The following is a 12,608-nucleotide window of genomic DNA, read 5'->3' on the forward strand; positions in this document are numbered from 1 at the left end:
GAATAGTATGTTTCACCGAGCTTGAAATCCCGGGCCACTGGAAATGCCGAAACTGGAGGCATTGAACCTGGATAATTCATCTCTTCAAGGTTCGCTAGTCCAATCTTCAGTACTGCAGTGGTAGATGTCATTCATGTTTTAAAATCTTCCTACAGTGTTAATTCTACTCAAAATTATGCCTCGTCAGAGTGCTATGAGTAATAGTTTCTTGGTGCTTGAGGCTATAGCCAGAAAACTTGAGGTATAGCGGGTAAGTCCCTCTTATCTTTGTAAGTCGGAGCTGTGTCAGGCTGTCATTTTCATTTGATGTATTTTCTTTCTTGGTAACACACGAATGCTGGAATAAGCCCATGTGTTTTCCCTTCAGTTCTTCCAGGCTCAGCCACTAGAGATGCTGGAGCCAGGGATGAGGCTGTTAGGCTCCTATGAATAGTGACTGCTGCCAGTTCTTCTGTGGTATAATGTTTGCTACATCCAGCAATGGTTCCCAAGGGATGTACAGCTCATTCTGTAATTCTGTTACTTCCTTTAAAGATCTGTTCCTAATATAATTCTTCAGTTTCCTTTGTCTCATTTTTCAGTTATTATTCCTTACTCCCATTGTTCTTTTACAGGGCTATGTCAAACTATACAAAAACCATTACAGTTATATGGTTTTAAAAAATATTTTTTTCAGCTACATTTGAATTTTATTCTTTCCCTCTACCATTTGTTTGTGGTCTAATTTTTTTTAATGGCAGGGTAATATTTCTTGACATATTTACAGTCTTCCTCTAACCAGTCTGAGTAGTGCATACTCATTTTGTTGTAACACTTTTACTGCTGCTTCCTTAATTTTTTGTGTTTGATTGCACTTTAATCCCTTTCCCCTTCTCCAGCTTTTGCAGTTATTTAAATTTTGAGCTGTCCATTGTAAGCTGTTGTCTATTATGTTGTTAGTCTTTTTTTTTTTTTGAGGAGTTGTAATGGATTATTTATGCCTCCTACTCCTATGTGTCTCTGGAACTCTCTGCTTTTACTTTTTCCAGAAAAGTAGATTTTAATTCTGTTCTTAGTTATTTCTGAATTCTGTCTTTTTCCCCACATGTACTTGTTTGAAACTGAAGAGACTCAGTCTTCTGTTGTATGCGTTTAATGATAGTACAGTACCACTTGGTCAGCAATCTTTTGTTACTTTTTAGTTCCATACCCTTCTCTATGATTAAGAGGTTATTTAGAATTTCTTTTCCTTTCTGTGGATTTACCATTACTTACATTCTGGAACTCCCCCTTCAGCCATAGATTCTTTTAGTATTAGCTTTTGTTAAACAAACTGGAAGCTTGTAATTCAGCTAGTGATTGTGAACATAAAAAATCCGATTTGAATTTTTGGTTCCTCTGTAGGTTTGTGAAGTCGTGATCAAGTTGCTAAACTTTTATCAAAGGGTGTTATGCAAGTTGAGCACAAACTAAAGCACTTTGAATTCAGACAGTCTTTCTTAATCTGAAATCTGTGCCTGTAAAATAGGATGAACATTTCTAAACTTTGTAGTCAGTTTAGACTTTATGGCCTCTGATAAAGAATTCTTCTAGGAATTTATACTAAAGACTTATCTGTTGTGTCCTCTAAAACCAAGTCAAGGATTTTTGATTTGCTGTTTTCCTTTTTATTTTTTTAATGATTATGCTTGTAAACCTGCTAATGGGACTTTTAAATGAATTTTTTATTTGTATTGTAAAATGTAAGGCCTAATCACTTATCAAGCATCCAATACTCTGAATCTATAAACCATAGACTGGAACTAAAATACCATATTTGTAATATTCGTATCACTACTTTTTTGGGTTTTTTTAATAACTGTTGTAAACTTGCAGGGAATTGTGAAGAGAGATGAAGTCGTGTTCAAGGCTGCCAGGAGGCGCAGAATCCCAATCCTGATGGTGACGTCTGGAGGCTATCAGAAGAGGACAGCGCGGATTATTGCTGATTCCATCCTCAATTTGCACAACCTGGGGCTTATTGACAAGGAGCTAGCAACCAGTGGAGCTGAAAATCCCAAGGTAGAGCAGATGATTAGAGACTCTGCTAAAGACTTAACCAACTTGTCACTGCAGTGACAAGTTACTAAATTTTAGGAAACAACTTCCTGGTTTAGGAGCAGGAAGTCTCCACATCATTATCAGGGTTAATGTAACATATTTAAAAAAGACTCAACTTGCCTGTGAAATACCACAGTAGAGATAACATGCAGTCACAGAATAGCTCTGTCTAACTTCTGAAGCTATCCTGAGCAAAGGCAGCAAATTCTTTTAAGCTAATTGAGACACATACTCAAGGGTACCATCTTTCTATTGGAATTCTATTATAATATTACTGTAGAAAGCTTTTAATTGCTTCTCTTATTGTTATGGGTAGTCGTTATGTTGAAAGAACTATGCAGCTGGTATCCAAAAACTGTCCCAGACCTATTTTGGATGATGCAGCTTGGACTGTGGTGGGAGAAATACAGACTAAAGCTACTGGCATTTTGTTTTTAGATACCGCATTTTATTTATTGCTTTTTCTATTGAAATACTGTTATAAAATGAGTTCTGTGCAGGCTTCAACTGTCAGTTTAGTATTAAAGTTAAGTGCAACACTATAAAAAACAGTTCAGTTGGTAGGTTTTGGGGCTGTAGCCTATTAGAATGAAAGTTCATTAATTTATATTTTATTCCTGTTGTTGATAGTGACTTAAATCCTACTTATAAACACTTTGAGAAGTAAAATACGAAATGCCTTTGGCTCCATATGCAGATGAGCTCAGCATTAGCAGTCTAGTTTTTGCCTCTCTTAAAATGAGGCCTGCATATAAAAGGCAATAGTTACTATGCATCGTAAATCACAGAGTAAAGAAACTACAATAAAATTAAAACTAATTTTAGACTTCTGAGAATTCTTGCAGAAAATATTATGTAGAAATGTAGAGTATCTTTTATTATTGCTAACTTGTAATGTATAAAAGTGAAGGGTAAATTTTGATTTCTTTTTTTTCCCAACTAGTGCTGTGTTTTTCACTTGCTCGAAGAGTAATGGTACTCATAGTTGCAGTCATAGTTGGTAACCAAATTGTTCATATTTACAGATAAAAATACAGTGAAAGTTCTGCATTAAGTTAATGTGCTAACTTTATGTGGGAGCTTCTAGGAGGATTTGGGAACAAAATAGTGTATGCAAAAGCAAATTCAGTACACTAACTGTAAAGTTTGGTTTTATTTAAGTTGGTATATTTTGCATTAGGTACTGTTTGTAGCATTGGGTTGTAAACGTACTAAACTGTATATTTTGCAAGAGCTTTTTTAAATTCCAAGTATTCACTGATTTGTAGTAAAAGTTTCACATCATGTTTAGGTTTGAGCCTTCCTATGAAGGAACACCAGGATTTTCCTTGTAGTAGAATTGGTATGTAAGCTATTTAAGGAATGTTTAATTCTAATTAGAATACTTACCTCACTTAGTGTTAATTTTTAGATTGATGGGGTTTGTTAATTGTACGAACTTGCACAATTGCTATAAATATCTGCTTTAAAACAGATTTGACATATTGCACTAATCTTGAGTTGCAACACTGTTATTGAAAAGCACTTTTAAATTTCTTACTAGAAGGACCATCAGAGTACAACTAATGTTGAGATTTATTTTTTCTATACTGTCTGATGTTACTGAAAGATGTTGTTGTTCTTTCATGTAATTTTTATAAAACTATAAATTACATTTCTATAAACTAAAACCCTGTCATAGTACCATATGGTCTTTTCTAAAACTTTCTGTTTGTGTTAACATGTTTATATTATTTTACCCTCGGTGGAGATTAAAATGATGTTGAACAATGCTGCCTGACTTTTCTTTTCACTTCGCATGTATCTTGCCTGTCAAACTTTGAATGGAACAGTTTATTGAAAAGACAAGAAGATGTTTTTCATACTTAAAATGTAACTGAAACTCCAGTGAGTCTTAAGGGTGAATAGTACAAGGTTTATCAACAGTGGATGACTTCTCTGAGAGTTAATGTGTTGACCTCTGAAAGTGAGCTTGGAATTTTTGTATCCAAATACTTTTAAAGATGTCATCGTAAGGGGTTAAAGTCACTTTCTAATTCCAAGTTACATTCTGTTACCTATATTGTAAATCCTATCTTAAGTATCTTATTGTTACAGGTATTAAATGGTAAACTAAGCTTCTGTTAAGGCTGCAGTAGTTTGTTAGAGGTCTTTTATAAATCAGTATCTTCTCAGAGAGAACTAAGAAGAGCCTGCTAGCTTTCAGACTCATCTGTAAAACTTGTGATTGTTAAGCCATGGACATATTGACTGCATTTTCAGTGTTCATTATAAAGTTAGAATTGGTAAACAGATAGCTCCTTCATATTTTTCAAATATTTTAAATTAGTGTGATATTTGACTTGGTAAAACCAAAAAATCAATTTCTACACATTAAGAAACCAGTCCAAGATAAATGTCTACTGTTTTTCAAAAAGAAGTGGTGAAACTGTTTCTAAGTTGAATTTAGACCGCAGATATATGATTCATAGTTAATATACTGTTATCATTAGGCAGAGTTCACTGAAAATTTCATCATGGAAACCTTGCCTTGAGCTACCACCACTAAAAATTTAGCTTTGACAAAAACTTCTGTGGAACGCAAAGACCTATGGAAGTCTGCTAGGAGAATGCCATGTAGTCACAAATTTTATGGGGAAAAAGCGTGGAGTTTGGGGATTTTGTTTTCATTTTTTTAATTGCAGTTGTAACTATAAAATCCTCCCATAACAGGAAGGAGTTTTTCAGAACTGATGCCCTTACTTAAAAAAACTACCTTGAAGAAAGACCTAGTAGGTCTTGTCCTTCATAAGAAGACATCAGTTTTGACTCACATTACTTAAAGTAAGTGAGGATTGTTCAACAGCTTATAGTTAATGTATGAACATGCATTTCTTGCTAGTTATCCATGTATGAAATTTATTTAAAAAATAAACTGAGGGGTTGTTTTCATCTATTTGATTTGACAGTTGGCACATCAAGCTCCAGCACCACTTTCCTCTCTGACAGTTGACACACAGTATAGAACTTGGCCTTGAAAACACTGGGTGTTGTGGTCGTAGTCTTACACTGACTAAATTTTAGCTTTAGATGGTAATATCAATCTCTTTCATGCTGAAAGTATGATTTTATTTGTTTGTTTGACTTTGATTATTTTTTTTTTGAACACCCTGCATTGTGAATCCCAGGCTTGTATCATGAGTACAAAGGAGAATTTGCGAAATGCTGTAGTCAGTCAGCTATGATTAGAAAAAAGAAAAAAAGATACTATGAAAATTTAATTGGTAGACAGCTTATTGGGGGGGGGGGGGGGCAGGTAGTGCTTATGTTTGGTGAGTAATTAATGTCCATGCTCCCAGGTTCTCTATTCCTTGCTGCTCCTTGCAGCTTGAGGAACCTAATGATCCTTAAACCATTCCCTGATACCTTTTGGTCCTGGTGCCCGAGTTGTTCAGCAGTGTTTCTGCCTTCTCTTGCACATACAGCAAGGCACACAGTTCTTTTCAGTCCTGGCTGCATATGGTTTTTGTGGCCTCTGAAGTGACACTTAGGAATTTCCTGTACTTTTACAAATTGTTCTATACAATTGTGTCCTACATGCAGCATAGCTGCTCTGGGGAGAACACTCTCTGACAAATCCAGAAGTTATGAAGTTAGTAATCTTGGATCTAGACTTTGCTCACACTGTGCTGCCAGGAGCTGAAGGAACTTGCTGAGTTCAGAAAGCTGCAGGGTCTCGGATCGTGGTGTGGTTTGCTATGCCAGTTTTTGAATAATTGAAAACGTTCTTCTTTCAAGAAAACTGCAATCCCTTGGTGAAGAAGAAAGTTCACTTGCTACCTTTGCCCAGTGGAAGATGATCTTCCTTATACTCCCTGGTTGATTCTGAAATGCAGAGCATATCAGAAGCAACAATAAAGGGCCTGATCCCAAACGATGCTGTGTCCTGAACTTGCCTTGAATTTAGCATGGGTTGTGTATTCCCCAGCCATTCTAGAGGCAAGCTTGCAAATTGTTCAGTATGCGCCAGCCTTTAGTTTAGACTTTAAACTAGGTGTGATTTTTCAGGTTATCAGTCTTTCCTTGATCCTGACACTTCTGGTAACCTCTTAGATTTCCCATCCAGTGCTCCACTAATTCTCCCTTCTTTAATTTATCTTACCCTTTATGCAGGCCATTTTGCTTCAGCCAGTCACTTTTTACCAAAGATCAATAGAATTAATTCCTTCTAAAAAGAGATGATGTTTTGGTAAGCTGTATGAATGACTAATTCGTATTACTAGGCCTGATTCTCTTCCAGGCTTACCACGGCAGCGAGAACAGGAGGTTGGTTTTGCTCAATGCCTGACTTAATGGAAGTTTGGTACCAAGCTGTAGATGATCCTTAGGACAAAGCAAGTAACTCCTGCCCTACTTTCCTAGTATTTTGAATGTGTAAGAATGCTATGTGCTGCACATGGTACTAAATTCCTGAAATTAAATTCAGAAAACTGTGGTAAGACAAAAATGCCATTTTGATTGAGAAGATTGAATAGACATAGGAAATTGTTGTGGTGGGGCTGTGGTTCTGACTTACCAGCCTGGTGCGGTTCTGATCTCCTTCCCAACAGCTTACCTGAGATTAAACTTCTGTTTGGAGATGAATTAAGTACAAAAATTATGAAAAGACTGCCAGGCACATCTTGTATTACCAGTCCTGTGGTATTGTATTTTGCCAGCGCAGTGGTGTGCGGAGCCATGGCACACTTCCGTAAATCATTTCTTACTTCAAAAAGTAACATTGCAGATAATTGGTTAAACTCTTTGTTGTCAGATATAAGGCTAGTTACATACTTCACTAATGAGATCCAAACTCTTGTTTTATTTTGCAGTTGAGAGTAGACATCCTTTGAGCTTGACTGGAAATTATTATCTTTATTCTGGAAATACATGTTTGATTTGTGTAAAAAAAAAAAAATGAGAAAAGGAAAAAAAAATGTATTCAAGGCCAACCTAAAATAATGCATCTTGTCTTTATAGTGTCTTAAATTTAGTCCTTAGTAGAGTTACAACAGATTGCAATGCTTTGTAAGAGCAAAGAGGTTCTCCTTTCTTTCACTTTTGACACCTAAGAAAGGTGGTAATTTAATCCTGTGAGCCAAAAGCTTGTCATTTGTTGTGTGATTTTTTTGCCCTTGTATTTGCTACAGGTACAGAAGGTGGCAAAATAGACTTATGGTCTATTTAGGTCTATAGCAGAGATGAGAAAAGGAGACTGAAAATTTCCTAAACAAAAAGCTGCAGCCTGCTCTCAACTTTCCTCGCAGGTGTCGTTAAGAGCTGCGGCCAGCCAGAGCCTCTTCTGTTTCCCGTACAAATCAAGTAGGATCATTCCTGGTATATGTGGGTATCGGCATATTTATTTGCTTCTTCCATATCTTGTATGCTAGCTTCTCTCTCTTTTCAGTCTTTGCTAATCTTTCCTGTGACAACTGTCCAATAAAAGTGTCACCAAGAACGTTCTGCTTTTTTATGATGGTGACCGGGATTTTCTCTGTGTGGGCACTGTTCTCCAGCTGTGCTACAGCTTCCCGCTGACCGATTTTTTCACTTTATAGAGGCCTCTAGTCACTCCAGAAATTCTCAGTGTAAGGGCTTAGTAGAATTTGGGCTTACTCGTTTTGGTCTGTGGCTACATTAGAGTTTGGATCTTGTCTAGCGTGTGAGATTTTTCAGAAATGGATGTGTCAAGGCAGGGTCTGCACGTGCACCTGAGCGTCTGAGTAAGTGGCAGGTATACGCAGCAGCTTTTGTTGACAATTGTTTGTGTTTTAGGATGAGCAACTCGAGAGGATCCCAGATCAAAAAGAGATGTTTGATTGCTAGCTGAGTAGAAGTAATTTATAATAGCTTGTTCAAGAATGGAAACAGAATCTGATTTTAATTTGATTCCTTTAAAAATCAAAACAAGTTGACAGATTTCAGAAGTAGATGTGGGGTTTTGTAGGACCTCCAAAACCCAGTGTCTGATGGTTCTTAATTTCAAGATATTACGATTGTCTTGGAGTGTTACTGTAAATTAGATGAGTTAGTCTTTGCCAAGACTGCATCCTGTGGTAATCACAGAAGTGCAGATTAATGGAAAGCAGAGGGGAGAAGGCAGAGCTGCAGGTGACGGGGTGCGACTGCTGTTGTCGTTCCCAGTTTTGTGATAGCTCTGTTCTGGCTTAGCAGAGGGAGTAATGGTATAACAAGACGCAGCCCTGCTTGTTGCTTTGTGGACGTAAGCAAGAGGGTGAAGTTCTGAAGCAGCTAAGTGGTTCTAAAGATTCTAATCCCTGTTTATTTTCTTTATTCGTAACAGTTAAAATGTAATTATTTGACCATTGTGAGATTCGAGTGCTCTTTCAAAAAAGGAAAAAAGTGTTAATTCTTACAGCTTCTATAAGAAGAGTTTTAAAAACGGCATCATGAGCAATGGCCACAGCCCAGCCACAGCCTAACGGAGAAGGGGAGCGCAGGCTGCGGCTCAGGTGCGCGCCGGAGCGCTCCCGGCTGTGCCTGCCTGCCAGCGGCAGCTCCGGCTCCGCTCCCAGGGAAGGGCCGGTTGATAACGCCGCTGAACACCAGGCAGCCGGTTCCGATCTCGGTCATACCTTTGTCCATTTTCAGGTAGCCCTGTGAGATCGCACAATGCACTGCTTATCGCCGTCCGTATCTTTTAATTGAGTTTATGAGAACTTCCTAAAATGCTGTTAGAGGAAGTGCTTAGACTATTGGAAGTTGCAAACAGCAGCATTGATGAAATTAACCTTTTCTGGATGAATTGTTTCAGCTTCATGGTATGCTGTCTCTGAAATTGATTCTGAGGTTAATTTTCTTTACCTTGGCCACTGCTTCTCAAAGTCACCTTTTGTTAATTAAAAAAAAGAAAAAAAAAACAAACCAAAAAACAACCCACAAAACAAAACCCGACACTTCTGGGCGACTTTTTATTAGCCATGCTAAATGTATCACAGGAACTACGGGAAAATGGTTTAAGGATTTTTTACTTTGGCATGCAATTAAACAATATGCTTAAAGCTGTTGTTACTGTGTTAGGATCAGAGGACAAAATTCTACGAACACAAATTAGATGTACTCACAGCTTAAAGAAATATCCTGTGATGAGATTATAAAGACAGACTAGAGCTTGATATCGTACTATTGAACAGAATTGGCAACCAGTAAGTACAGAAAATCAAAGAATTATTTTAGATGGTAGAAATAAATAAGACTGTATAAAAGCAAAGAAGTCTCAGCCCCCTCCCCACCCCCCCTTTTTTTTGAGAAGAAAAGCCAAACTTGGGCTTTCATTCTTTCTAGTATGCAGTATCATCAGCTCTGTAAATGATGCTAATCTTTTGTTTCTCTTTTGTCTTACTGTTTCTAGATGTAAGCATGGTGTCACAAAGATGCAGTTTTGAAGTGGAAGCCATAGTAAAACACAGCTGTATTTTGGTTTCTGGAGGGAAAATCACCCAGGATTTGCTGCCCAGGTGATTCTCTCCAATTCCTCCTTCTCTTATGTTTACTGACTTATAAACACATCAAGTAGTATATAAGTAATATTTGTCTATAAATAATAGACAAACAAGTGTATGTCAGGCCAATGTTCCTTGTGATTTCTTCTATTTACTGGTGATAGTGTTAGAAAGCTTTAAGAGTTCCAGTTAAGAGTTATGTTTTTAATGCTATTAGCAAGTTGGAAACACCTGGAGTGTTTCAGACTTGGCTCTTTCACTGAGCTGTAGAATAGATGCATGTTTTGCCCAATCCTGAATTAAGCACAAGTTTTACAAATAACACAGTACAAACTGTATTATGACAAAAAGAATAAGTACAATGTGCAGTGGCTACATTAAAAGGCAAGAGAAGTCTTTTGTGTTTTCTCTAGCCTGCATTCATTGACTCTTTAGGGAGTAGGACATTGAAACAAAACTGGTGAGTGATAGATCTGTAGAGGTTCCATGGTCCATCAAGATTTCACACTGTTTGTTGTGATTAGATACAAGACCATATGCTGAAAAATTAAATTGAAAACTGTATCTAACTGTGACTATGAACACAACTCCATATAACTCCTAATGCTTCATCAGCTATATCTCCTGCTAGGGATAATTTTCCCTATATTGTCATAAAAATCCAGAAAGTTACTAAATGCTCTGTAGTCTGGTTTCATTTGGTTAATAAAAATATGAACTGTATTTCTATGTCGGTTAACTAGAAAAACTAGTTCAAAGAAAGAGATGCTGTGGGGGGAAAAAAAAAAGCTGTCTGAAGAAAGATGACATTTTTCTGAATGTATAGTTTGCTAAGCTGTAAGACAAGGATGAAAAGCAAAGATTGACTTAATGCTGTTCAAAAACTCTTTCCAGAATTCTTCCTTTCTACAGAAGCTGTGTGTGAGTAGCTATGTTATATGTAGGTGTTGAGGATCTGTGCATGGCTATACAAAAAGGACTTGATCATTAATGAAGTTATAGTACGTTTCCTAAAGTGCTGCAGCAGGAGATAACTTCTACTAAATTTTACATGGCAAGCAGCGTAAGGCCTGCTTCTCCACTCCGTATGCAAAGAATCCTTGTGACGTGGTCACAGAAGCAGGCTGTTCTACACAGACCGGTTTTTCCTGTCTCCGTCTGGGCAGATGTTACGCCACCCATGGAATTTGAATTGTGTGATACTGTAAATATGCTCAGAATGGAACAACAGCCAGAAAGATGAGTCTCCTACTGTACTGATACATCAGACCACCTCACTATTTATTTTCTGAATTAATCTGGTTTTATACAGTATTTCTAGACAGATGTTTTCCTACAGGCCAGAAAGCAGTGTAGCTATCAGTCTGAATGCTGCAGCTCATTCAATAGTGTTGAGTGTAGTGAATGTACTTCAAGGTATGTTTAACAACTCGTACGTTAGTGTAAATTGAAAATATTGAGTACACTGCAATAAGAAAATAATGATGGTTATTAACAACTGTTCAAACAGTAAGAGTACTTTAAGAAATAGTGAACTGGCTAAGTTAGCAATTAAGATGTTTTATTGGATTTGCAAAAAGAAAGGCTAGGTAGCCTCATTTTATAGAAATTCTTGGTTTATAGAGGAAGAAGTAGCAGAAGTAATCGTTGTTAGCCTTTTCATTTCGGTGCTGCTTGTTTGATATGTGCAAATTTTTGTTCATTCTGTCTGCTCATGAAAACGTTGTTTGCACAGACCAAGAGCATATGCAAAGCAGGAATGTGAAAGGTGAGAGTTGCAGTATAAATGTGTAGCCTTCCATGCCAGCACACTGATTGAATTAAAGGGTTTCATGAAGTGTGGCAGCAGCAGTGCTGATGAACTGCAGACGTGGTTTTTTAGTGCTGACTGCATATGCTTGAGAACAATATTAAGAATTCAAAAAGTTTTACCTTGTTTTGACCTCAGAAAAGTAAATACGTATGTCTGAAAGTTAACAAGCTATAATAGAGATCTGTTCTTCACGGTGTAGTTGCAGTAATTCTATCTTATTTTTCAGTACCTGGGGCTCTTGATGTAATGGGTCTACACAGCTTGAGAAATAAAGCTGAGTCACCAAATGAAGAATGCAATAAACTGCGTTCAAAACAATTGCCATCTGTTTTTTTTTATATTCCTCCTCATTAAAACTGGAAGGCTGATTTTTCCCAAACACTGCAATGAAAATCAGGCATTCCTGTGTTGTAGTATGGCCATTTTCATGTTGTTCATAACTAGAGAATTATACATGCTGTCTCCCTTTTCTCTTAAGCAAATAATTTGAGGAACTGTAACATTTTCAGGGTACAGGTAAAACCAAAGACTAACCTTTCATTTTTCCAATGATGACCAAGCCTTACTTAAGCTTCACCTAATGTAGTCTAAAACAAATAACTACATGTGATGCACTGCTATCTGAATGATTTGTTATTAAGGTCAATTTTATTAAAAAAAAAAAAAAAGGGGTGGGTGGGTGGGCAAGAGATGATAGTTGTTTTATATGAACTAAAGCTTACAAACTGCATTTCTTAGCAAGTCCTTTCCCAGCTAAGGACAAGGAATATTTCAGCTTAGATGTGGACAATATAAACCTATCAAGAATTGTCAAGGTCAGTGCTAACAAAGTTGGGCCTGATTTATTGCACATTTCTACAAGATAGACAGTGTTTAGAGGATTGGATTTGATTTAGTTTTCACCACTGAGGTATTGCTAGGGGAAAAAAAAAAACCCTAGAACTCAACAAATTACCATGCTGTGGATGTGATGAAATCAGTAGTGGTCACACAACAGAGATAAGCTTCTGGTTTCTTTTTCTGAGGCATGCTCAAAGGCCTTCAAATTTTACAGAGTGTGGAAAATGTAATCTTTTAGCATGTCTCAGTAAAATGCTGTCTTTGAGGTGCCCACTGCTTCCACACTGGGTGATGCTGCTGTCCCTACAAAATGCAGGTACACCTCCTCCTTAAGCTGTGCTCCAGCACGCGAGGAGAGCAGCCTACGGTGTTTGGGAGGTGGATGGCGTCCTGCT

The 12,608-nt window shown here is 37.3% G+C and overlaps 1 protein-coding gene across 4 annotated transcripts in view; it reads left to right on the top strand.

Annotated features, from left to right (window-relative positions):
- The window catches only part of HDAC11 (histone deacetylase 11), a 30,402-nt gene extending 26,551 nt beyond the window's left edge, over positions 1 to 3,851 (top strand). For 3 of the 4 annotated variants that reach the window (XM_069769852.1, XM_069769853.1, XM_069769851.1), the window contains one exon: positions 1,855 to 3,851. In XM_069769852.1, the coding sequence (XP_069625953.1) occupies positions 1,855 to 2,097 (243 nt within the window). In that variant the 3' untranslated portion in view covers positions 2,098 to 3,851. The remainder of the gene's footprint in view (positions 1 to 1,854) is intronic. The other variant, XM_069769850.1, reaches the window with a different exon arrangement.
- The last annotated feature ends 8,757 nt before the right edge of the window (positions 3,852 to 12,608 follow it).

Source organism: Haliaeetus albicilla, chromosome 24, assembly GCF_947461875.1.
Source record: "Haliaeetus albicilla chromosome 24, bHalAlb1.1, whole genome shotgun sequence".
Taxonomy (NCBI): domain Eukaryota; kingdom Metazoa; phylum Chordata; class Aves; order Accipitriformes; family Accipitridae; genus Haliaeetus; species Haliaeetus albicilla.